Source organism: Polyodon spathula, unplaced genomic scaffold (genome assembly GCF_017654505.1).
Source record: "Polyodon spathula isolate WHYD16114869_AA unplaced genomic scaffold, ASM1765450v1 scaffolds_1588, whole genome shotgun sequence".
Lineage (NCBI taxonomy): Eukaryota > Metazoa > Chordata > Actinopteri > Acipenseriformes > Polyodontidae > Polyodon > Polyodon spathula.
Window position 1 is genome coordinate 1 of NW_024473065.1, and position 25000 is coordinate 25000.

The 25000-nt window shown below is 42.5% G+C and overlaps 1 protein-coding gene across 1 annotated transcript; it reads right to left on the reverse strand.

Annotated features, from left to right (window-relative positions):
- Positions 1–16267: 16267 nt before the first annotated feature.
- nudt17 (nudix (nucleoside diphosphate linked moiety X)-type motif 17) lies at positions 16268–22014 on the reverse strand. The gene is made up of 9 exons (XM_041243143.1): positions 21925–22014; positions 21430–21516; positions 20271–20399; positions 19254–19437; positions 18862–18887; positions 18113–18205; positions 17406–17504; positions 16885–17021; positions 16268–16702 (listed from the first exon to the last, which is right to left on the reverse strand). The coding sequence occupies exons 2-9, from the start codon at positions 21502–21504 to the stop codon at positions 16510–16512; spliced, it is 936 nt and encodes a 311-aa protein (XP_041099077.1). The 5' UTR covers positions 21505–21516; positions 21925–22014; the 3' UTR covers positions 16268–16509.
- Positions 22015–25000: the final 2986 nt, after the last annotated feature.

A 25000-nucleotide genomic window follows, 5' to 3' on the forward strand; every position in this document is an offset into this window, starting at 1 on the left:
AGGTGTGTTCCAGCACGGCGTCAGGTGTAAAGAGGTCCTGTTTGTTCACCTCGGGGCTGCTGCAAAGCCACGGATAACGGGCTAAAGATCGTCCACGCTACCTGGACATGGAGACCTGGCTGCGTAATCCTGATCGCCGTGAGAGTGACCCGGGATCAGAAGCGAAACCGGCCCTGCTAGCAGTCGGAGTCGGGGTTTGGTTGTGATTGAACAGAGAAGATTAGTTCAGGGATTGTAAATCCCACTAATGTATAGTGAGCGAGGTGTATAGAGCGGGACCTCCATGTCTTAGGGAGTAGCGCACGCCCTTGTTACGGCACCTTTATTTTGATAGTTTTTTGTGCTGTGTTTTATTTTGCACTTTTTGTACTGCTTGCTGTAGCAGTCCTCTGTGCGTTACCATCATTGGTAACGTCACCTGACCATTTTTATTTGCTTTCTGTTTGTTAATAAATCCTGCGCGCCTGTGCCTTTCTCAATTCTCCTGCCTGTCACTCAGCAGCGAATGCACACACCCAGAAGCAAGACCCTGTTACATCCCCATTTAATTTTTAAAATAAATTTCCATGCATGCAATAAATATATATATGGAGAGGTGGGTTGAGAATCAGTGACGAGTGACAATAGAGCGAGAGGAGGGGGGTGAATTGGCCATGCTGAAACTGATCCGTCTTGGAGGTACGCAGCCAAATGATAATGCAGGCGTCTGAAAAGGTCACAGAAACGAATACTCGGGGAAACTAGAAGCAGAAGAAACAGTGAATTCAGAGCTCCCGAGAAGACCGAAGGCTGAGAGGCAGTTGGTCTGCTTAAGCAGATCCTCGTAGGGGGAGAAGCAGCCTTTCCGAAGAGTAGAAATGAGCGAATGGAGAAAGTCCGTTGATATAGGCAGGCGGGACGAGGAGGCAGAGGGAAAGCTCTTAAGAATCTCACGGAGGGTCAGGTGAACTGCTGGTGTGGAGAGAATGAAGGCAGGTGGAGAGAATCCTTAGCGTGGACGATGAAAGTTAGGCTCCGGTTTTGATTGAAGGACTAGGGTGAATCAGATTCTGGGCGCAGAAACTGAAGACGCTAAGCAGGCTGTGGAATAGGAAGCTCTTGGAGAAGGGGCGAGGGCTGCAGGCATGTAATGCTGAGCAGATTGAAGGAGGTTACCGAGAGTAGGGTTCAGTCGAATAGCTGCTGGTGAAACTGGGGTGTCTGGAAGGGGGGTTGGGGAAGCAGATGGGACCAGCTGACAGAACTTAGATACTGAAAGTAGAGGCAGGGGGAGTGCTGGAACTGAGGGCTGAGGTGACAGCTGGACTGAACGAACATATAAATTGGCTGCTGGGGAAGCTCGGCGACTTTTGCACCCCATTCTGGAAACAAGGGCAGAAAGATGAGACGCCAACCATCCTACGTGTTAGCTAATGCAGGATCGATCAGCGGTTTGCGACTATCGTGTCTGCTTGGAATGCAAAAGGTGAACTCACATTCAGAGATTTGGGTTACACAACTCCAGTCATTCTCCTAATAGTGGAACTCCTTAACCCATAATCAAGACAGATTTCCTGTCTCATGCCACGTCTCTCACCATGTATTAACGCTTGTAGCATCTGAGAGGATGAGTGGACATATGAATAGATTGCTGAGGAAGTAAAGCGCCCTGTATTATTATTATTATTATCATTATTATTATTATTTTATTATTATTATTTATTGATTTATTTGATTAGATGGAGATTAGCGTTAGCCTCGACTGCGGAAATGGCTTCCACGATCCGAGTATTGGAGGAAAGCTGGAGCGCTGGACGCTCTGGAGGAGGGCAGTTGCAGATAAACTAAAGCAACTTTTGCATGCTGCAATAGTGAGCAGATCTGAAGAGGGAGCCGAGAACTGCTGTAGTGAGGCTCGATTAACAGTAGAGGGAGGGATTTGCTGAACAGGCAGAGATCAGAGGAAGTAAATGATGGCGTGCTGTGGCCTGCTGTAGAGAGCAGAGGTCTGCCAAAGCAGTGATCTGTAATAGTGAACGGTGATCTGCTGCAGAGAGTAGGGATCTGCTGAATGCAGTGGACATTGGTCTTTGAGAGTTAAGGCAGTTTCAGATGGAATCAGAGATGGTGCTGCCTTTGGGCAGAGATGAAGAATGCAGAGATCTGAGACCACTGCAGAACCAGAGAGAATGGGAATGCATTGCACAGAGGCTGCTCTAAACCTATTGATTTGATCAGGAGCGGTCTATGAGAGTATTATCCATTGCAGGGTGGGAGGACGCTTTGACTGAAACTTTGATAATCGTAGGACGTGGTTTCCGTAGCTGACTGGCAGCTCGCATTGAATGAAATGGTGACTTTGAAATTGTATAAAGTGCCTTGATGAAGTTGGTCAGTTTGGAGGAGCGGAGCCAGACGAAGTTATAATCCGGGAACAGGAAGAGGTCGCAGGAATGGACGCCTGATGCATGGAAGCTGGAAGTTAACGTGACAGTGGATTCTGAGCATCTCAGAAAGCCGACGAGCATGTGGTTTCATGACCAGGTCCTCAAAGGGGGAGAAGGGAGTTGAAATTGAAGAATGTCAGTTAATATAGGTAGGCAAATGGTTGAGGCAGGAGAAGTTGTGATTGGAATTGAAACCACTGCCTTCAGTGAAGCAGGGTAGAATATATTTGGTGATTGGGATCAAAGTCTTTGTCTATATATAAAAAACATTTGCATATTCTTCTTAGTTTTGAATAATAAATATATTCAATACATGTTGTAGAACAGTTAGTGATGTATATAAATAAGTTAACGCAGGTCTACAAGAGGAGCCTGCAGTATTTAGATGTCACAATTCGGCGAGTTGAACTCGCTCTTACGTTGCAAAAGAGCAGCAGCAGGAGCCAGAAGATTGCAGTACTGAGGCACTGGCTCGCAGTGCCTGATGAAGCTGCCTGGTCACCTAGATATCTGGTCTTACTAATGCAATGTACAGTTTTAACATTACTTCCCTTGATTTAAATTCAACACTTTTCACTATATATCTGAGCATCTTGTTGGCCTTTTTTGTAGCTTCCCCACATTGTCTAGATGAAGACGTTTCTGAGTCAACATAAACTCCTTCATAGATTCCTTCAATTTCAATATCTCCTATATGGTATTTATTATGCACATTGTTATTGCCTGCGTGCAGTACCTTACACGTTTCTCTATTAAATGTCATTTGCCATGTGTCTGCCCAGTTCTGAATCTTGTCTAGATCATTTTGAATGACCTTTGCTGCTGCAACAGTGTTTGCCACTCCTCCTACTTTTGTGTCGTCTGCAAATTTAACAAGTTTGCTTACTATACCAGAATCTAAGTCATTAATGTAGATTAGGAATAGCAGAGGACCTAATATTGATCCCTGTGGTACTCCACTGGTTACATCGCTCCATTTTGAGGTTTCTCTTTTAATCAATACTTTCTGTTTTCTACATGGTAACCACTCCCTAATCCATGTACATGTGTTTCCTTGAATCCCTACTACGTTCAGTTTGAAAATTAATCTTTTGTGCGGGACTTTGTCAAAAGCTTTCTGGAAATCTAAATAAACCATGTCATATGCTTTGCAATTATCCATTATTGATGTTGCATCCTCAAAAAAATCAAGCAAGTTAGTTAGACACGATCTCCCTTTCCAAAAAACATGCTGACTGTCTCCCAGGATACCGTCACCATATAGGTAATTTTCCATTTTGGATCTTATTATAGTTTACATATAATAGAAGTTATTGGTCTGTAGTTAGCTGGTTCGGTTTTGTCTCCCCTTTTGTGGATCGGTATTACGTTTGCAATTCTCCAGTCTGTCGGTACAACCCCTGAGTCAAGAGACTGTTGCATGGTCTATTGAAACTTGCTGGTTACTGGCAATCTTTGAGCCAGAAATTCCAGTTTAAAAAAACTATAATTCTCATCATTGTTCTCAGAGGGGTGTAGAATGTAACTCGCATACTCAATCACCCTCTGCTTACCCACTTGCTCCTGTGCCAACACTGCTCCCAACCCTTGGTTGCTTGTGTCTGTGTAAAGAATGAAAGGCAAAGAAAAGACTGCAAAGGCTAAGACTGGGGCTTCAGTTAAAGCACCCGAGAGCTGGTTAAAGCCTGCTTCGCACTCGGAGGTCCCAGCTCACAGCATGGCGTTCCTTCGTCACGGTTTAATGACACGACTCGTAAGCTGAAATAGTGCAACGCAGATGGAAAATAATCTGCATGCTCGTTACTCTGCAGGGAAAAGCCATCAAGCTAACCATAGCAAGGCTCTGTCTCATACTCTTCCAATCTGATTGAAACAAATACAAAATAATCCTAGGTTTTTATTTTAGTTCCATAGATAAAGTAGTAAATCCACCTTCTAATAGTTCTACCCTCACCATGAGCTCCTCCTTTAGCTACCTTTTTAAAGTCTTTCCAAAATAAAACACTTGACATTAGAGATCGGATTTTACAGACTCCTTCAACTGTAGGCCACTCTTTCTTACCTGAACCTATGAGCCCTGCTGGAGCGATGCTGGAGGCTTTTTCCTTGATTACCTTACAAGACCTGACAGCATCAGTCCTGCATATGATACCTACTACTTGTGCCCTTGATATCCCTACCAAATTATTAAAAGATGTTTTCTGTGTTATTAATACATTTTAACAATGAATCACTTTCCTCTGGTATAGCTCCCTCTGCATTTAAGGTTGCAGTTGTAAAGCTCTTGCTCAAAAAAAAAAAAAACAACCTCGACCCTAAAGCCCTTAGCAACTATAGGCTAATATCCAATCTGCCATTTTGAGCAAAGGTTCTAGAGAGAGTTGTCGCTAATCAATTACACAAGTTTCTAACTTGTAATACTGCATTTGAGAAATTCCAGTCTGGATTCTGTGCTGCCCATCGCACCAGACGGCCCTTGTTTAGGTAGTAAATAATCTTTTGATAAGCTCTGACTCTGGCTTGCCTTCAGTTTTAATTCTCCTAGATTCTACTGAATCATCTTGAAAGTTTAGTGGGTTTGTCAGGAGGTGTCCTATCTTGGTTTAGGTGTTATCTTTCCGGTAGGTTCCAGTTTGTCTCTATCGGGGAGGTGTTGTCTCTATATTAGGGCTCTATCTTAGATCCTTTGTTGTTTTCAATATATATGATGCTGCCATTAGGTGACTGGCTCTCTGTACAGTGTAGAATTGATATTAAGATTTAGCTGTTAACTTATAAACAAAGGCAAGCATTAGTCTCTCAGCATCAGATACAGAAATAATTGGTCTAAGTTTGGCTATATTTCTCAAATGGTAAGAAGATACTTCAGTAACTTCCCTAATAAGGGTCTCAAATGATAGATCAGGATCAAAGATGACCCCCAAACCAAGAACCAGTGATCACATTGCTTTGCATTTTGTGCATGATCGGAAAAGAGGGGGAGAGGAGGGGGCACAAGAAAAACAAAGGATGGAAGAAAGAAAGATACTGTTAGAAGTATTTGTTAATAGTTTTGTTTGTATCTCTGCTGATTTTGTTTTTTTAAATATCTGCCTTGAAGAGGTCCCTACTGCTCTACCTAAACAGAACTATGTGAACAGAGATCAAGCACAAGTATGACATAATCCTAATGCTTACCAAAGTTACCTAGAAGAGAGGCAACCATTATTATTATTATTATTATTATTATTATTATTATTATTATTAAGCAGACACCTTTATCCAAGGCAACTTACAGAGACTAGGGTTTGTGAACTATGCATCAGCTGCAGAGTCACTTACAAGAACGTCTCACCCCAAAAGACGCAGCGCAAGGAGGTTCAGTGACTTGCTCAGGGTCACACAGCGAGTCAGTGGCTGCGCTGGGAGTGACCTCCTGGTTACAAGCCCTTTTCTTCAACCACTGGACCACACAGCCTCTGTATAGTCAAATAGTATAAACGTTTTAGGTAAATGAAGGTACTTCTTTTGTTAATTTGACTGCATCCGTTACAATTTGAAATGCCCTTAGGAAAAAATGAAAGCGTTAATATTGTCATTTTGCTATTCATTGTTAAAGTCATTTCCGAGAATATCTTAGATACAGAATCAAATATTTCACTAATGAGAAACGGCAACCCTGATATTTATTTGTGGTTTATTTGTGTTGTTAAGTGATGACAGAGTTCCCATGGTAACTGCACGCAGCATGCAGTTTCAAGCTAAGCGATTAGGAGAGAATCTCTTACAGTGAAGTGGTCTGTAGAAGTTGCTTTGACCAGTTAGTTAAATGTTATTATCGTTATTTCATTGATACACTGTTGTCTAAGGTCTTGTTTTATTGTACTGTGGTTTTAATGCAATAATGACTGTGCAGTAGTTCATGTTGACTTTCTGCATTATTACTTGTTTTTGTTGATTTTCTAAACTGAATAAAGTTTAATGAATTCCATCATTTTTAAATAGATTCCTAGTAAATCATCTGCCTGTGTAACAGCCTTGGTTTATAAACTAAATGAAATAGCGCGGTCTATTTCAGTTTGTTGTAAAGTGTAAATCTGCTGCCACTGCTTTCAGACAACGATATTGAGAACATGTTATGTTATAATAAATGTGGTAATAATACTGCCACGATATCACCCACGCAACTCAATCTTTCTTGTTGTTACATCATTACCTGCACAACACACCTTGGAACGCGCAGAATCCATGGCAACAAATATTGACCAACTAGGAGTGATCAGACTTCTGGAACTATGTGACCGACCATTGTGTTAGGGAGAGGTTAAGAGAGAACAAAGAAATCGATTTATCATTAAACTATTTATAGAGTGCTGACAAGAATGAAGGAGGCAATGAAAGAAATTGTGTAACACCTACTGGGCAAATATTTAAATATCATACAGTACAAAATATGACATGTTACTAATATTAGACCAGAGACACAATATGCCAAGGCCACTCACAATATGAATCAATAAATACAAACCTGTGTCATAACGCATGTGCATCAACATATGAAGTTAACAGAAGAAGCAAGAGAAAAACAATAGACAAGCGTATGTTAATAAACTATAATAATAATACTACTAATAATAATAATAAACTGGCAAACTATCGTTAATAAACTATCATACAAACTAAATTAATAAAGCACCCCTATATACAACAGAAACGCAGCAGCGGCTCTCACAGTAATTATGAATACGAGAACGAATTTTAACACAATGTTTTATTAACACAGCACTGCCATACACATGATAAAAAAAAAATAAAATAAATGAAGCAGCGGCTCTAGATTACTCTCGCGATGACAAAGTCAGTTTTGAAAAGATTGAATTACCCATTTGAATTTGAGTTTGATGTGCCATCAGGTTTACAAAACAGTACTGTGTCAGTTTTGCATCGGTTATCAACAAATCGCTATCGCTGCCAAAAAGATGTTCTTTTAAGCAAAGTTCTTTTAGGCGGTGCATTTCCTTTCCATTCTGGAGGAAGAGGTGTGAGAAAACAGAGATAAGAACCAAAACCCCTTTTATTAAATGAAACACACAGGGCTGGAAGCGACAACAGGCTGTATTTAAATTCAGACCTGGTTGGAGGCTGGAGAAGGGCAGACATAAAATGACAAACAAAGTAACACATGTATGTAAATCAAGCATAAAACAGACCAATGCACACGCACACACAAGGCTACATGCTTACAAGGCTCAGAGTCCAGGGGTCACTCCCCCCCCTGCTGCTTGCTGCAGTCACGTCTTTGTTTCAGCTCTGCCTCGCTGCCACTCCCACAATATATCACAACAGGTTTGAGTTTCTTGCAGTGTACACCTGGTTTTAAAGGGTTCAGATCGACTCGGGTGTTTTGTAACTCAAGGCAAAGTCACAGTGCTAATAATCTGAATCACCCGGTGCTAAAAGGCTTTGTTTTCAGGTCAGTACGTCAGATTGCATTCCACAGCCCTGAGAAAACCGCTGACTCTAAAGATTGCTCACCAACACTTCACTACCCCGACACAAAAATCTCTCAAGACCTCTTTTTTTTTTTTTTTCGCCCCTGAAGATAAAAACTACCCCTTAATTCAAATTAATGACATCCTCAAAATGTTTCCTCTACAGTACACTGAAAAGGGTTTGGGGCGGTCCATTTCCAGTAGCTCTTGGGATGCTGTTCCCAATGAATGGTGGTTTTGTGAGGCAGGCTGAGAGCTCTGAGAAGCACAGTCTCCCTTTCTGCACAACGCTGCTATTGTATCTGTGGAAGAGCTGGAGCACAGCCAACGCTCAATGCTTCTTCCTACAGTAGCCCTAGCACTACAGACTGCCTCAACACACGAATCTTGCAGAGCACAAACTTAAGTACAGTAGTAGCCAAAAGTTTACATTCCCCAATGGAAATTTATAATCTCTAGATATTTCTCAAACAAAGAATTTTAGGGAAGATCTTTTTTAGCAAAAGTTTTGTTTTTATGGACGAGGAAAAAAAAAGAAAAGTTTCAAGAAATAGATCATTTATTTCAGCAAAAGTGCTAATTCAAAAGTATGCATACCCTTTGGTGCTATGACAGTATTGTCTGCAAGGTGCTAGAAATTTCAATATGATAAGTCTAGAAAATGCTGGATTGTAAGGGAGCATTCTTAGAGAGTATAAAAGGGTCATTACCAATAAATCAATACGAGAAAAAGTAAAGAGCTGTCTGAAGACCTTAGGCAGAAAACGAACTATTGTCAAGAAGGACACGAGAAGATTGCCAAGCATCTGAGTGTCCCAAATTCAGCTATTGTTCCTGTTATCAAGAAGTACAAGTAAAGGTTGATTTATTTCTGTCCAGCTCAAGGAGGATCAGCAGGGAGTACTCAGGTTTCATGGAAGCCTTGGAGGCTATGACGGAGGCCATGAACTGGGTCTATGAAGAGCTAGAGAGGGAGCTACTGCTGTCCACAGTGCCTGAGAGGGAGGTGAGCAAGAGGACCTGGCCAAGGGACCGCAGGGAACCCCAGTGGATGCAGGCGTAGTACTCCACCACTGAGTTGAATGACAAGCAGTGCTGCACATATTATCAATATAGGCATACTGATGCTGACCAATGGGAATTGTTGTTGCCCAGCGCTTCGACCTGCAGTACTGAGTCCATCAACCTCCTGGTCTGTGACGTTACCCCCTCAGCCATCCTGTCACAAGTACATTCATAAAATCAACAAGAAGCAACGCAGAATATCAACATAAAGAATTGCACAGTCAATATCCACTAAAACAATGTTACAGTAAAACACAGCATCAGACAATACAGACGAACCTCAGCGAACCTACAATATTCTCGCTGTTCCAAAATGAAGTAGAAAATAGTCACTGTGTACTTAGAGCACGGCAGAGCCTGGGTACGGCATGCAGCGATCGTCAGGCCTGCACAAATCTCGTGGAAAGGTTTCTTGCTCAAAAACTGAGCAATGTTTGGTTCTAGGTTCCAAGCCTTTATTGCAGGGCTTCTGAAACTCGGTCCTGGGGACCCCCTGTGGCTGCTGGTTTTCATTCCAGCCCAGCTCTCAATTACTGAACTAGACCCTTCATTGAACTGATAATGTGCTTAATTAGACATTTTTACTTGTTTCCAGCTCTTAACAGTTGCAGATTTCAAGTTAGATACAACAGTTTATAAGTGACTTGAAATCTGCAACAGTTCAAGAGCTGAAAACAAGTAAAAATGTCTAATTAAGCAAATTATCAGTTCAATTAAGGGTCTAGTTCAGTAATTGAGAGCTGGGCTGGAATGAAAACCAGCAGCCACAGGGGGTCCCCAGGACTGAGTTTGAGAAGCCCCGTTTTATTGAATTTCAAACAAAGAGAATGTGTGAATTTTCCGTGGCGCATTCCTATTGAGTTAAGCCCACCCTGTCTGACAAAATGCAGGTAAATTATAATTGCAAGGGAAGCAAAACTTTTTAAAGTACGTAATATTGCTGATGCGTTTTATATTTTATTCTGAATCTCTGCTACGTTGCCTACGTTAAATGACCTCTCTTTAGGCACTAGATATGTCAGGGTGCATCCTTTAACTTGAACTGCAAGCAGTTTTATTTTCATTAAGGAAACATGGCTGATCCCGTGTTTGTCAGGAAGGGGGGGGGGGGGAGGTCTATTTTGTGCAAGTAGTGCTTTTGACGCAAAAAATATTTTTATTTTGCAGTTTATTTTTCATAACATATGCCTGTTAAGTTCTAGATAAAAGCGACACTAGGGTTGTGTTTTCTATATTCCAGGTGTCTTGTTTAGATGTTCTTGTTTAGCATCTCTGCCCAACATTATTTGCTAAAATAATGTATATTTGCAGTAGACCTTTGCCAAATAGGACTTACATGTTTTACATGTACACTTACCATTCATACCTTGTAACTATTGTTACTAATATCTCAAGTCAAGAAAACACCCCTCTGTGTACAAAGAATGGTTTACTGATAACCCTAACAATACCAGCGCCCTGAGAACGTCACGTCTTCTGTCAGGTACATTATTTGGCAGTTCCGTTTACAGGAAAACACCACTGAGGTGGAAACTGTGACAGCATGCTCACTGTGCAGATAATATAGAATGCAATGGGCAGGCTGGTGTTTTTATATCAGCAAGCGCCAGCTCCACAGAGTCCTGCAATGTGTCACCAGAAAGACAAAAGCAGAGCAGCAGATAACTGGAGATATGTGTGGCAGGTAAACACAGGTGAAGAGCAGCTCCTGAGCTCAAGTCAAAACACCTTCACTGTTCCAAACCCACAGAGTCAGAACTCAGAAGGAAACACTGTTCCAGAAGGGACTGAGTAAAACCCACAGCGTCAGAACTCAGAATGAAACACTGTTCCAGAAGGGACTGGGTAAAACCCACAGCGTCAGAACTCAGAATGAAACACTGTTCCAGAAGGGACTGGGTAAAACCCACAGTGCCAGAACTCAGAATGAAACACTGTTCCAGAAGGGACTGGGTAAAACCCACAGCGTCAGAACTCAGAATGAAACACTGTTCCAGAAGGGACTGGGTAAAACCCACAGCGCCAGAACTCAGAATGAAACACTGTTCCAGAAGGGACTGGGTAAAACCCACAGTGCCAGAACTCAGAATGAAACACTGTTCCAGAAGGGACTGGGTAAAACCCACAGCGTCAGAACTCAGAATGAAACACTGTTCCAGAAGGGACTGGGTAAAACCCACAGCGCCAGAACTCAGAATAAAGGTTTGTATTTTCCTGCAATAACAGAATATTCTCTTCATATTGTCTTTTTAAATTATGAATTGTTAAAAACAATTAACATCAAAATGCGCCAGAAAACTAAATTACACAAAGTTGGTATATAAGCCAGTTCTATTGCATTAGACCTACAACTGTATGAGGCTTTTGCCCACCATATAAAATTCCCCCAAATAATTGCACCTCATTTTGGTCCCCTATTAAACTGTAGTAGTTTTGACCTGGGGAATAATTCCTGAAAATGGGAATTGCCAATCAAAGCACCTTACCCTATGTGTGAACTGTGTCTCTTGTATAACAGGTTAATGTTCCAAGAAATTTGCTCCACCTCATAAAACAAAGTCCCCAAAACAACTGGGAGGGTCAGGACCTTGGTCAACAGCACAGGCTTCAGCGGCCTCAAGTCTGAAGGTTCAGCTAGTTGGGGTCTGACGAGGAGCTGTGCCTAGAGAGTGAGCCCGGGGCACGCTGAGGAGAGAGCACCAGCAACCAGCAATCAAGGTTCATCAATAGGAAACACCAGTTCTGGGGCTGGCCCGTGGTATAGTCACAAAACCATTGCCCCTTGAACACTGAAGCTACATCAGTCTGCAGTCTCACAGGTTTGAATCTAGGCTGCTAGATCTGAGCATGGAGAGGGGGGAAGGTTTACTTTCCGGTTAGGGCTGTCGTCTTGGTGCAGGCTGCCCCCGGTCTGCCAAGCACTGAATTGCTTCCTGTGTGGTCTCGACAGCGATGGCTGTGTTTCTCCAGGCAGTGATCATCTCCACAAGAGATTGCACGGAGCTATTCAGCGCAAAAAGGGGGATGCTCGGACGGGGGCCATGGCAGAGAAGCTTGGGCAGTTTCCCGGCGCCTGCAGTCTGGAGAAATCCTCCCGAATCCATATTCGGTTTGCAGTTTGAATCCATATTTTCTTTCATTCACATGTGCGGTGGTCTCATCTTTGTGGCACAGCAAACACATTTACTCCTATCAAAGCAAGGTGAGGTTGTTTTATGTGGTGGTGTCTAACAAGGTGTTCTGTTACTGTGTGAGAGACACAGAGGGTTTGAGGTAGAAACGCCGCTCTGCCATTCAGGTTTTATTAGTTATTACACAGCAGCGGTAGTAGCTGGTGGACACCACTAGTGTACCAACAATGGTATTCCTAGTGCGGACGGACCTATATACAAGTGTCTATAAAAAGAAAGACAAAAAGCAAAACACAGTGGGGAAAATAAACAGCTATTAAGCAAAAGGTGGCCAAGCTCAGGCCGGCGCTGCTCCCACAGAAAGGGAGGTCTCGCTGCAGAAGCCTGTCGTGGAAGTTTACACCTCCTGTAAGACAGTAGAACAAACAAGACTGAGTAAACAAGTTTAACAGTTTGCAAACCCGAGAGCACACTCAACACATGCAGGTGTGTAGGAATACCAAGCTATGCTCTGACTTCGCTGAGTCAGTAAACACAATATATACCTTGTAACCTGAGACCAATCATATGCAACAATAACAACTTATCTAAATTGCAAATATCCTAAAATTATACCTATTCTGAGTAAGCCGTGACATTTCTGTGAACTGTCACGGATGTAGCTTGCAGTTGCTAAATAAAGAGAACTTCTTTCGAGCTGGTAGTCAGTATCTTTCCATCCCTTATATGGGCTGCTAACCCTGCAGCAAGAAAGAGGAAGTATGTACAGCAACTATCACTAGTACATAATACATTATTATTATATTATACCTAAATCTTCTAACCCATAATAGCATTTAAACCTGAGCATGGAAACCCTGAACAATCATAGCAGTAACAACATTGTAATTTTCCCACCACAAGCCTTCTCCCTGCACAAACTAAATACACTTTGGTGGGATTACCACTCCCCTAAATGAAGCCCTACTTAAAACACTATAGAAGCGCGGTATCCACACGGCCGTTCTTGGTTCACTCGCCCTGGCGCAGGCACAGAGTTTCCTAGATGAATTTCCAAACGTACAAATAAAAATATCAAAACAGTCGTTACGCCGAACGCACAGGACACAGAAGGGTAAGGTAACCCTGCAGGGGAACAAGATTTTTGAATTTACGGTTTAAAACATCTGATATGTAAAAATCATAAACGCATGCTGCATCATTTTTGCGTAAGCTGACTTCAAAAAGCTTGGCGTGCCTCAGACCGTTGGCTCAGTAGCGCATTGAGAGGATCGTTATTTATATAATGATTGTTTTGATATTTTTATTCATACATTTGGAAATTCATTTAGGACACTGCCCATCGCAGTGTATCCAGTTCACGCTCCCTCCCGCAACAATGCTGCTGATGGGAATGAGGGGCGTGAAGTGGGAACAGAAAACCAGCATTCTTGCCTTAGGGAGCGTGATCTGGATACACCGGGATCCCTAGAAGACATTTCTCCTGATGAACGCTCACGAATAAATGTTGAGAAACGTACTGTCTAGTTGATTTATTACCCATGATGTGTGATTAAAAAATGTAAAAAGAGTCGGCACTATGTTTAAAAATGTAACTCTGCAATACGGACAAAACAGGACACAGCAAAGGTAATGTAACACGTTTCTTATACAAATTAATAATAATAAAAAGCATCAATTAATGAATAAACACATTGTTTGATTGAGAGACATTCAGAAGGATTGCAAACACCAAGGCAAGGGTGTTGGCTTGAAAATAAAGATTTGTTGAACTGATTTCTTTTATTTAAAGAGCCCAATTATTTCCACCAGGTCTCCCAATTTAGCCCAATTACACTCCATCACTGCAGCAGCTCCCCAGGAGAAGTGAAGGACACTCCGATGCCCGAGACAGGGAGACCCTCGGGGTCCTGGTGTGAGTTCTGAGCTGTTAACCCTTTGACAGTATCTTCGGTGATCCTCAGATCCTGTGGGAATCAAGAGCTAGGATTCTTTTCGGGAAAAACGTTTGCCTGTTTCCCCTCACAAATCAGGCGTGCCTGACAGGAGAACATTAGGCATGAGCAGCCTTTTACCTGAGGGGGCCTGGGTTCAGATCTGTCCAGATCGATTAATTACCCTGTGAGTCTGGCGAGCTAGTCCTCAGTGCACAGGAGTGTAATCAGTAGCACAAAACACACACAACATTCAGAGAGATCACGAGTAGACAGACTGAACTGCTGTCTCGCCTCTTCAGAGAAAGGATGTTCCCTCCAGTCCAGGGCAGGCTTGAGGCATGGAGACTGAATTGCTCCCTTACCCTCTAAGAAAAAGGGGACTCCCTCCAGTCCAGGGCAGGATGGAGGCATGATAACTGAACTGTGCCACCCTGAACAATTTAAACAAAGGCTATGCATATATGTTTTTCTGAGATTCTTTATATGTCAGTGATGGAGAGGTAATTTGTACATTCTTTCTGAGTCAAGCCTCCTATTAAAAAAGTTAATGTTTAAAAAAATAGTTCCCCTCACAGTGTCCGTTTATAACTTCCAGGTCTTTAAAACTGAACACTTTTTATAATGATCTGTAGTCAAACCAGTCAACTAGCTACCACCGTTTTCTCACATAACAAGTAAATGATAGAATGTATATATTCTGGATAGTTGCCTTTCCACTTGATTAGGTTCTGCGTCTAATCAGGTTGGGTCAGGCCACTGCTTGACCGCAGCTTGTCTGGCCTGGACTCCACAAGGTGTAGGAAGGTGTCTTGAGGGATCTGTTCGGTTATTAATATCTCAATCAGTGTAGAGGAGCGTTCAAGTTCATCCCAGACGTGCTCGGCAGGATTGAGATCCTTAGATTGCGGTAGCCATGGAAGATATCATGCTTCTCAGTGCTTGACTATCTGCAGCGAGATGCAGCATTCACTAGAAGCCACTGGCTCTTCTGTAGACACAGACTGATCTCGCCTGAAGAGCTGGAGTTGGAAATCCTTGGAAGGGACGGCCGGTCAGTTTTTGCTTTGATAAAGAGCTACACTAATCGGGAGAGCCTCTTAATGGTTTAGCTCCTGGTTACATTGATGGGGATCAATCTGTGGTTGCACATTTTATTTTTGTGATATGTAATGAAATGCATGTGCTTGTTTCAGTCTGTGTGTTTTCAAACCAATGAACTTTATAAGAGGCGAGCTCCCCTGTTTTTGAGACTTTGTTCAAGGTTTACAGTGAGGGCCAGGTTATATTTCAACTCCTTAACAGGGAACAGAGCAGGTGACTTTTGTGACTCTGCGCTGCCACCTTTAGGATATGAGCTGTAACAACAGCCAACTTATATTCATAACACTTTCACTTTGTTTGTTTAATTTTATATACAAAAAATACCCTGGGAATGTATCAGTGTTTATTTATAACAATTGAAATGGGTGAAATCAATACATTGTCCAGGTGAGTATGTGGGGTAATACTCAGGGAGCCGGAGAAGCAGCTACCCTGCTTCTGTTGTGTGTCAATGCAGAACGTGCGAAGCTGCTGCATCCATATCAGAGCTTCAGAGTGTTCAACACACAGACCCATATTACACTGAAACTCATACAGAAATGTATCTACTGAATGTAAAGCCAGGGCTGTTCTTGGTGTAAATCAGTATTTTCACATGCTTACGTGGGTCAAAAAAGCAAACAGATTTGCTATGGCAGGTGTTTATACATTTCTATGGCATGTGTTTCTTTCAAAACTGCACAGTGCGACCTGTGCAGTGATTGGACGCGCATATTGAGACCTGTGCAGTGATTGGAAGAGCACATTGAGACCTGTGCAGTGATTGGAAGAGCACATTGAGACCTGTGCAGTGATTGGAAGAGCACATTGAGACCTGTGCAGTGATTGGACGCGCACATTGAGACCTGTGCAGTGATTAGACATGCACAGTGAGACCTGTGCAGCGATTGGACGTGATTGGAATTCTCACTCTCTGCAACGGGGTATAGTGGAGGTGTCTGTCACACTTTACATTTTTCACATTTCTGGAAAACCACTTATTAAATTGTGCTGAAACTTGGCATTAGCATTATTCAGCATAAGCTATTGAGAGCATCAGACTGTGGGGCTATACAGAGGTGTCTATCTGTCTGGACATCCATACGGCTGTCTGCCACTCTTACACTGTGACATCGGGAGAACACAAGAAGTTATTCTAGATTGTGTAAATCAGTCAGTTTATTAGACTTTACCATGATCCTAACACATTCACTTACTTACCTACTGCACTTTCACTATTGTAATCCCACACTATTCTCTACATAGTGTTGATTCAAGTCATGCTCATCGTCATACTGCTGGCTCCGAGTTTTAATTCACAACCACTGCAATGTGGGATGGATGTCACTGGCAGACTTGTAAACTACAATCCCTTTCAGCTCTGTACCGAGGTGATCTTTCAGTTGTGCAGACTATCGCTGTGTGCCCAGTCTGGCCCAGTCTCCATGGCTTTCAGCCACAACTCCAGAGCATATCTGGTCCCAGTGCTGATGCGCTCCACATCGGGGCCTTCGGGGGGCGCTGTATTCAACAGCACAGAGACAGGGAGCTCCGAGGCCAGCAGAGCGCCATCACTGCAGACTTCCGTTACCCTGGAAAACAAAACAAAACAGTCACTGACAGAGACAGAGGCACTGGGACCTAGTCCCTAAGCTGTATGAGTACCATACAGTGCCTTCATCAGTGTGATTGAGTCAAGCAGACAAGCGTTTGGGCTCCAGTGCCTTCATCTGTGTTATTGAAGCTAGAAAAAAATAACTGGAATGAAACGTACCTGACAGTCTGAGGCAGGTTGGCAGGTGCTTTCTCGGAACGCTCTGCTCCGTCGACAGTGGACACAATGGCTCGGACCAGAGAGGGGTCAACCCAAAGACAGCCACTGACCTCTCGGGGCTCTGGACACAGTCTGTCCTGAGAGAGACTGACCGGTCAATATGCACCCCTACTGTAGTGATCCAATACAGACAGGCCACTGTGCAGCCACACACCACTGGTTTCTAGGCACAGGATCCAGTATAACAAGTGTTACTGCCCCTTACCTTTTTAAGACTGGTTCTTAATCAGATTGGTCCTTATTGCAATTACTTCAATATTGTGTTCAAGCTCAATCTTTAGAGAAACAGGACCACTCAACACTGGAGCAACAGAACCCATTATAAAACAGAAAGAGAAATGTAAAAAAAAAACCCAACAATTTAACTGTAATTGGAAGCTACTTTAGTCAATACTGACATCTAGTGGCTGAAGCCTGAAATAGCAGGCATGTTCTGAAGTGAAGCCCAGTGAGTCAGTTACCTGGAGCTGCAGGTGGGTCTGTGTGCTCTGTAACAGCAGGTAGGTGACGATGTGATGTCTCCGTGGCAACCCTCGACTCAACATGGCGGGGAATACTGACTGAGAGAGAGGAGAGGGGAGGGGGGAGGTTATCAAACTGGTTCTTCTCAAGATACACGTGGTGGTCCTGATTGGCTAGTTGTACAGTGCACAGTGAAGTCAAAGGATCCTTTAATGAAGGACTATTTTGTTAGAATGAAATTACTTAGGAAGAGTGTGTATTCCTCTCAACTACACAACTTAATTCAAGAACCGTCCATAACTATGAAACACTCCACAGGGCTGAATACTGAATACAGAAATACTAAAAGAAACCTAAATGAAGTCATGTCACTGCATTGAAGCTGCTTTTAGTATTCCTTTATTCAAACCACTTGGTGAGCTGTGTGGTGGTCTTGTATCACAATATAAGCAATACGCACCTCTATCACCATACAAAACAACATGCCTCTATCACGATACAAGCGATATGCACCTCTATCACGATACAAAACAGCACGCCTCTATCACGATACAAGCGACATGCACCTCTATCACGATACAACAACATTCATCGATACACAGGTAACCATTACACCCCCAGCCGCTAGCAGCCGGATTCGAACCCCAGCCGTCAGAGTTGAACAGCAGGAATGAGAGGCTAGTGACGGAAACTAGCAGATACTCACTTCCCATAGACCAAGCATGTGAGACGAGAACTCCTCAGGTTTCAAACTGATTCCAGTCTCCTCTCGCAGCTCCCTTAGACCAGCATTCAGCAGCTTGAGAAACAGTCAGAACAAGAACAGGTATTACAGTCGTTGTAGCTCACAACACAATTCCATAAATCGTACCCATTCTCCATTTCCATTCCAATGTGCAGTCTTAAAAGAAACACATGCTACTACATGAAGTTCTCGGTTTGCTTGCCTTCCCTTCCAGGAAGTCTGTTACTGCTTCACTTTCTTGGTCACCCCAGCAGTGTCTTCTGGGTCATGTTACTGGATGAGAGCAAATCAGTCAAAAAGGGAAGCAGCTGATTGGTTATTGACAGGAAAGAAGCCAGTGAAGGGGTGGGGAGAATTTCACCTTCCAAGAAGGTCTGAAAGCTCGGGCTTGCAAACAGAGATTTCTTTAACCAAGCGTAGTGCCAGATTTCATGCTTTAAATGAAAATCCAGGTTTGTTACAACATGTGTTTCTTGCACCTATATAATAAACGGCTGGCACAATTCATGGAATTATTTTGTTGGGGGGGGTAAGATGGCAATTTTGCTTACACGTGACGGCCACAAATGCAATATTTCTTCTGAAAGTTGTTCCACGTGTATCAAATCCTATACAAACTTGCTTGTGGTTCCTACTTTGCATCCATTTTTTAAATTAGAGCGCCATTATCAAACAACCTTTAGACAACTTCAAACTTGTCAGAGTCATACCCTTTCATCCAATTCCAGATGACCCCCTGCAACACAGGAAAGAATAAGAATGCTTAGTGTTGCTTCATATATATATCTAGTCTAGTGCTGTATATTATAAAGACATTTCAGAGGGTTGGATCGCATCAATATCAGGGTCTAGTGCTGTATATTTCAGAGGGTCTAGGCTGGATCTCATCAATATCAGGGTCTAGTGCTGTATATTATAAAGACATTTCAGAGGGCTGGATCTCATCAATATCAGGGTCTAGTGCTGTATATTATAAAGACATTTCAGAGGGCTGGATCTCATCAATATCAGGGTCTAGTGCTGTATATTATAAAGACATTTCAGAGGGCTGGACCTCGTCAATAGCATTGTAAGTCCCAGCTGTGGTGGTTGAATACTTTACCTGGCGGGACCCAGACATTTGGGAAGATGGCTAGACTAGAAGCCCTTCTGGTTAGTAAGACCTTTTGATTGGCTGACTGCAGCAAGACAGCCACACCCACATCCACGCCCCGTTCCAAGGTGTCCGATGGGAGCATGGCGGCTTCGCTGCCTGACAGGTGCTTGAACGGACAGAACAAGGGCCTCTAAAAAAGAGAAAGCGTGAAAATGCAGCTTTATAGTTTACAACCAATGAGAATATAGTCCAGTACACTGAAGAAGCACGATTCGAAAGCTGGTGTACTTGGCTTTCACAGTTCAGGTGCTGCTCTTCAGTTTTAGTTACCTGTCATAGATACAAGTAGGCTAGATCAGCCAGTGTCTTTAGAAAAGAAAGCGTCATCTAGTGATCGGCCACGTTGGATCAGATTTGCTTGCAATACTCTAGCTGTGCACCAGAGGGTACTGGTGCTCACTAATATAAAGACACTGGAGCTAGCCTACGTATGTTACCTGCTTTAACCACTGATAGGAGCTCTATTTAAACCTATTTTTCTGGGCTGAAATCTATCTGGCACTGTGGAGGCATTACTTGCATTAAAGTTTTCATATAGAGCAGTGGCAATTACCTATAAACACAGGTTATATAATGCATGAATAAACGTGAACAGATGTTATTATGGACCAAACAAGGCATTATAATTTAAAACAACCTCCTCCACTAGAATTTCTAACTCCTCTGGGTGCAGTTTCACTTTACGTTGCCTCTGCCTGCCCCCTGCGGAGGGCTGCGTCTGTTGATCGCTCATTTTCGGTCAATGTGAGCCATTTCACAATTAGCCACTGACCAAAAGACACCCCTGGACTGCTGGGGCTTTTGATATCACGGTGGTCACTGTTAGTTAGTTCTCTGTTAGTTAACGGGACAGTAGATTTAGATGGTGCACGTCAGGCTCACTGCTTAATGTGCACGTTACAGCTACATTTAGTGCCTTTCGTAAAAGAGACCCGAAATGTAAAATACAAAGTGTAGACTCACCCTGAGAAGTACTGGTGTTTTGCGAATGTCCTCAGCCCCCCGGTCAGACAGAATAAACTTATTGTCCTCCAGCACACAGCTGACCATGACCCTGTCGTCGTGACAACCAGCAAAGTGGCCCGTGACACTCTAAAGAGAGGGAGAGAGTTTGGGGGAAAGCAGTCAACACGTTTTCAAATCCATTTAAAGTGATTGTAGCTAACAAGTTCATAAAAGTCACAAGCCAGGCATCCATTTTGCGCAGAGGTCTCAAATGGGTGGTTTTGAAGTGTTGCATTTTCATTTAAACCACAATAGCTAGTACCGCGCTGGGTTAAAGGAATCGTTTGCAAACCGTGCTTTCAGATTGTCCTGCACTTTCACGATCAGCTGGAGCGAGATTGTTCCCACTCTTTCAGGACCATCTTTCTTGTCAGTAACCAGCCAGCTGCTTCCCCTGATGACTGACATGCTTTTCAGATAGTAAGATGCTTGTCCCCAAAACAACGGAGTTGAAACTAATGGCCGAGGCAGTGAAAGTGTAACACATTTCCTGGATCTTCTGGGGCCGGTTTTTCAAAAAGTAAATCTGGATAACACATAACAGTGATCCGGACTTCATAATCCTATATTGTAATCCAGTGATTAAAGAAGCAGGCTTATAACCAGGCAGTCCCTGGTTCAAATCCCAGCTCAGCCACTGACTCACTGTGTGACCCTGAGCAAGTCACTGAACCTCCTTGTGCTGCGTCTTTGGGGTGAGACGTTGTTGTAAGTGACTCTGCAGCTGGTGCATCGTTCACACACCCTAGTCTCGTATCTTGTAAAGCGCTTTGTGATGGTGGTCCACTGTGAAAGGCGCTATATAAAAACAAAGATTATTTATATATATATATAAACTGGCCCCTGTAGTACCAGAAAATCTTGTATCAGTACTCACCAGGACCATCTAATGATCTGCCGCTTTAAATAAAGGTTCCTTTGCTTTTGCTGGTAAAATACTATGGGGCTCTAGCTGGTGCTTGACACGTTAGCTGATCAGCCCTACATGATATCTACAGCATCCACCAGAGCCGAAGAGCTCCTGAACTCACAGTCAAAGCACTCCAGCACAGACTTATCAAATTAAAATACCATTCGAGTGATTGCAGCAAGAGCCGCCCTCGCTGACATTTCCTACCTGCACAAATTCCACACACCGTGGCAGCGAGTTCTCTTTGGAAAGATAGACCAAAACTCTTCTTGCTTTTTCCATGATTTCGGGAATCTAAACGGGCATGAACAAATACAGAAACAAGTCCTGCTGTAATTAACATAGGAGATGGCTGGTTTATGAGAACTGGCGACGTGATATTTAATATTTGAGCATTTTGAACTGTCGACATTTGTGTTGTTGCTTTGGGTGAAAGCAGCGCGTCACTAAGACCAAGCTTGAGTTTTGTAATAATAATAATAATAATAATAATAATAATAATAATAATAATAAAAAGCACAGTTTATTGGTTATGTACAGTACTAATGTAAGCTGTCTGACGGGCAATATCACAACACATTATGACTACTTCCGGTGTTCAGAACAACACAGACTTCGGTAAAATATCAAATAAAAGTCCCATATTTTTACACAACAACCAAAACAAAAATGTTTACGGTTTCATTATTTTTTGTGTCTCACCGTGTTTTCTGAACTCTGTGATACAGGAAGTCCACGGCTCTCGCTTCCTTTTAACAGTAATAACCGGGGAAAGACGACCCCTTGTGTTAGAATTGACATGTGTCGTGAAATAAAACTGCAGGTTAATTATTGTGGTAAATTTTACTCTAGTGTATCACTGCCGTCCCCTCAGTGCAGAGTGACAGCTTTGTTGACAGTCCAGTTTGTTTATACCTGCTCAGGTGTTGGCTCTTGGGACCCTTTTTTCTCAATTTGATATGACGATGTGTGAGGCCTATCCACAACAGGCATGAGCTATATTTTATTACAGAAATTCTTTATTGTAAAATTCAAGTTCAATGAAGTCAGATACTACTACATTTACACGTTTAACTGACACTAAGGCAGTTGATTCACTGCTGCACACAACCCTTTACCACACTGGGTATGTTCACAGAGCTGTCTAATGACTCCCCTGATTCGTACGGTAACGAGGAATCCCAAAATGCTGCTTCCAATATTTTAATTAATACCAAAATAAAATAAAATAAAACAAACAAATGACTGACTTTGTTGTAATGAACCCGTCCCACAAGAAATACGGAACCAATTAAACTGAGTTTGTTAAAACATTTATTTATTTATTATTGTATTGTTTTGTAAAGATACTATCACAGACATTGCTGTTTAAAAAAAAAGACCATTATTTTTGTGATGCTGCAACTGTATTTATCATTTTTGAAATGTATTTAAAAAATAAAATAAAAAACTGACTGTTTCCCAATATTCTGAAAGCTTAGGAGGCAGTGTTGTCCAGTGGTTAAAGTCCAGGGCTAGGTCATGGGTTCAAATCCAGCCTCTGCCACTGATTGACTCACTGTGTGTGACCCTGAGCAAGTCACTCAACCTGCTGATGAGATGTTAAATCAGTGTCCTATTGTAAGTGACTCTGCATATAATGCACACAGCTCACAGCCTGCCTCTGTAAAGCGCTTTGTGATGGTGCTCCACTATGAAAGGCACTATATAAAGATATATGTTTAACATGACGTGCACCTTTTTAATAGAGGAAGATGTGAGACCTATGAAGTGATGGTAACAGATATCACATGAGATTTACTGGAATTAGCAATACCAGCGTGATACAACATAGCTCTTTAAATAATATGTAATACGATAACACAGTTGCAAAGAATAAAAACAAAGTGTGTTGTACTGTCTGGAATGTATTCTTTTTCTTTCAGTCTGTGGAGCGAAGTTTCAGTTTGAGGCCTTGTGTTGACGGAAGTGAGGCCTGATCCCCAGCCAGTCAGTAGACAGCCTCCCGCTGAATGTTATTGATTCTCAGCAGCATCAGTTGGACTTCCTCATCCATTACACCCTGAGGGAGCAAAAATTCAGGTGACTCCAGGACATAGTGTATGAATTTCAGTAAATCCAAGGGACAGGGTTTTAAACGTGAAAATTTTACTTACGAGTGACGGCCAAAAATGTTTTTGTTATGCAAGTTGTTTCACCTTTAATGGAACTACCATACAGAGCATATTTACAGAGCTTGTCTGTTGACACAATCTTATGGTTATGTGTATTGAATCTTATCTGGGCGACTTGTGCAATATTGAACATTTTAATATCCTCTATGAAATAGACCTTGGAGTTTATGTTGACTCAGAAATGTCTTCATCTAGACAAAATAGGCCAACAAGATGCTTGGATATATTATGAAAAGTGTCGAATTTAAATCAAGGGAAGTAATGTTAAAACCGTACAATGCATTAGTAAGACTTCATCTTGAATATTGTGTGCAGTTCTGGTCACCTCGCTATAAAAAAGGATATTGCTGCTCTAGAAAGCAAAGAAGAGCGACCAGAATTATTCCGGGTTTAAAAGGCATGTCATATGCAGACAGGCTAAAAGAATTGAATCTATTCAGTCTTGAACAAAGAAGACGACGCGGCGATCTGATTCAAGCATTCAAAATTCTAAAAGGTATTGACAGTGTCGACCCAAGAGACTTTTTTGACCTGAAAAAAGAAACAAGGACCAGGGGTCACAAATGGAGATTAGATAACGGGGCATTCAGAACAGAAAATAGACTCTTTTTTACAAAGAGAATTAAGTCTGGAACCAACTCCCCAGTAATGTTGTTGAAGCCGACACCCTGGGATCCTTCAAGAAGCTGCTTGATGAGATTCTGGGATCAATAAGCGACTAACAACCAAACGAGCAAGATGGGCCGAATGGCCTCCTCTCGTTTGTAAACTTTATGTTCTTATTGTGCATCAGTTTTTTTTAAAGCAAGCGATGTCTTTAAACAATATCATCTTTAATATTTATCCCATCTCATAATGTTAAACAATACCGCAGACTGAAGCCATTTCATGGGCTCGCATTAAGAACTGGACGGGGGGAAAAAATAACTTAAAATTAGCACAATTACACATGGAATAATAAGAATGTGTCAACATGACAAGTTATGCAGATATCCCCCCTGTGATAGTTCCACTACAGCTGAGCCAGCTTCCATTGTAAATATTTAATTAACGACAAACTTCTTACCATAATACTAACGCACAAGCTCTGTGAGCAGAGAGGTCAGCACGGTTCTTAGGCTCAGGCCAGTGTTCTGAACTCATCAGCCACTAGGATGAGATCCGTTACAGAACCTGTCCGTGTGAATTACCTGTGCGGCGCTCAGCAGGTGAGTTCTATAAACTGATACAATATCTTTGTGCCGCTTCATCGCCGTCTGCAAAATAAAGGAAACTTGGATCAGTGGTGGCTTCTGTCTTCATACAACCTTTAAAGTGTAGCTGCCAAAATAATTCCATATTCTCAAATGCGGAGTGTCTTCTGGCTCGTGTTACTGGCTGCAAAGCATGCTAGTCATTCAGGAAAAGGTGCTGGTTGGTTACTCACAGGCGTGAACGCCCTGAAGCGGGTGGGGACAGTTTCAGTTTCAAGACCATCTGAAAGGGTGTCTTGTGTAGCGGGCAGTGTTGTGTCCCCTGTTGGTGATTATGCCCCCTGTTGGTGAGGGGAGGTAAAAGCACGAATGCGGACGAGCCCGGCTCTTTTGCATTGTGGTTGAGACGCT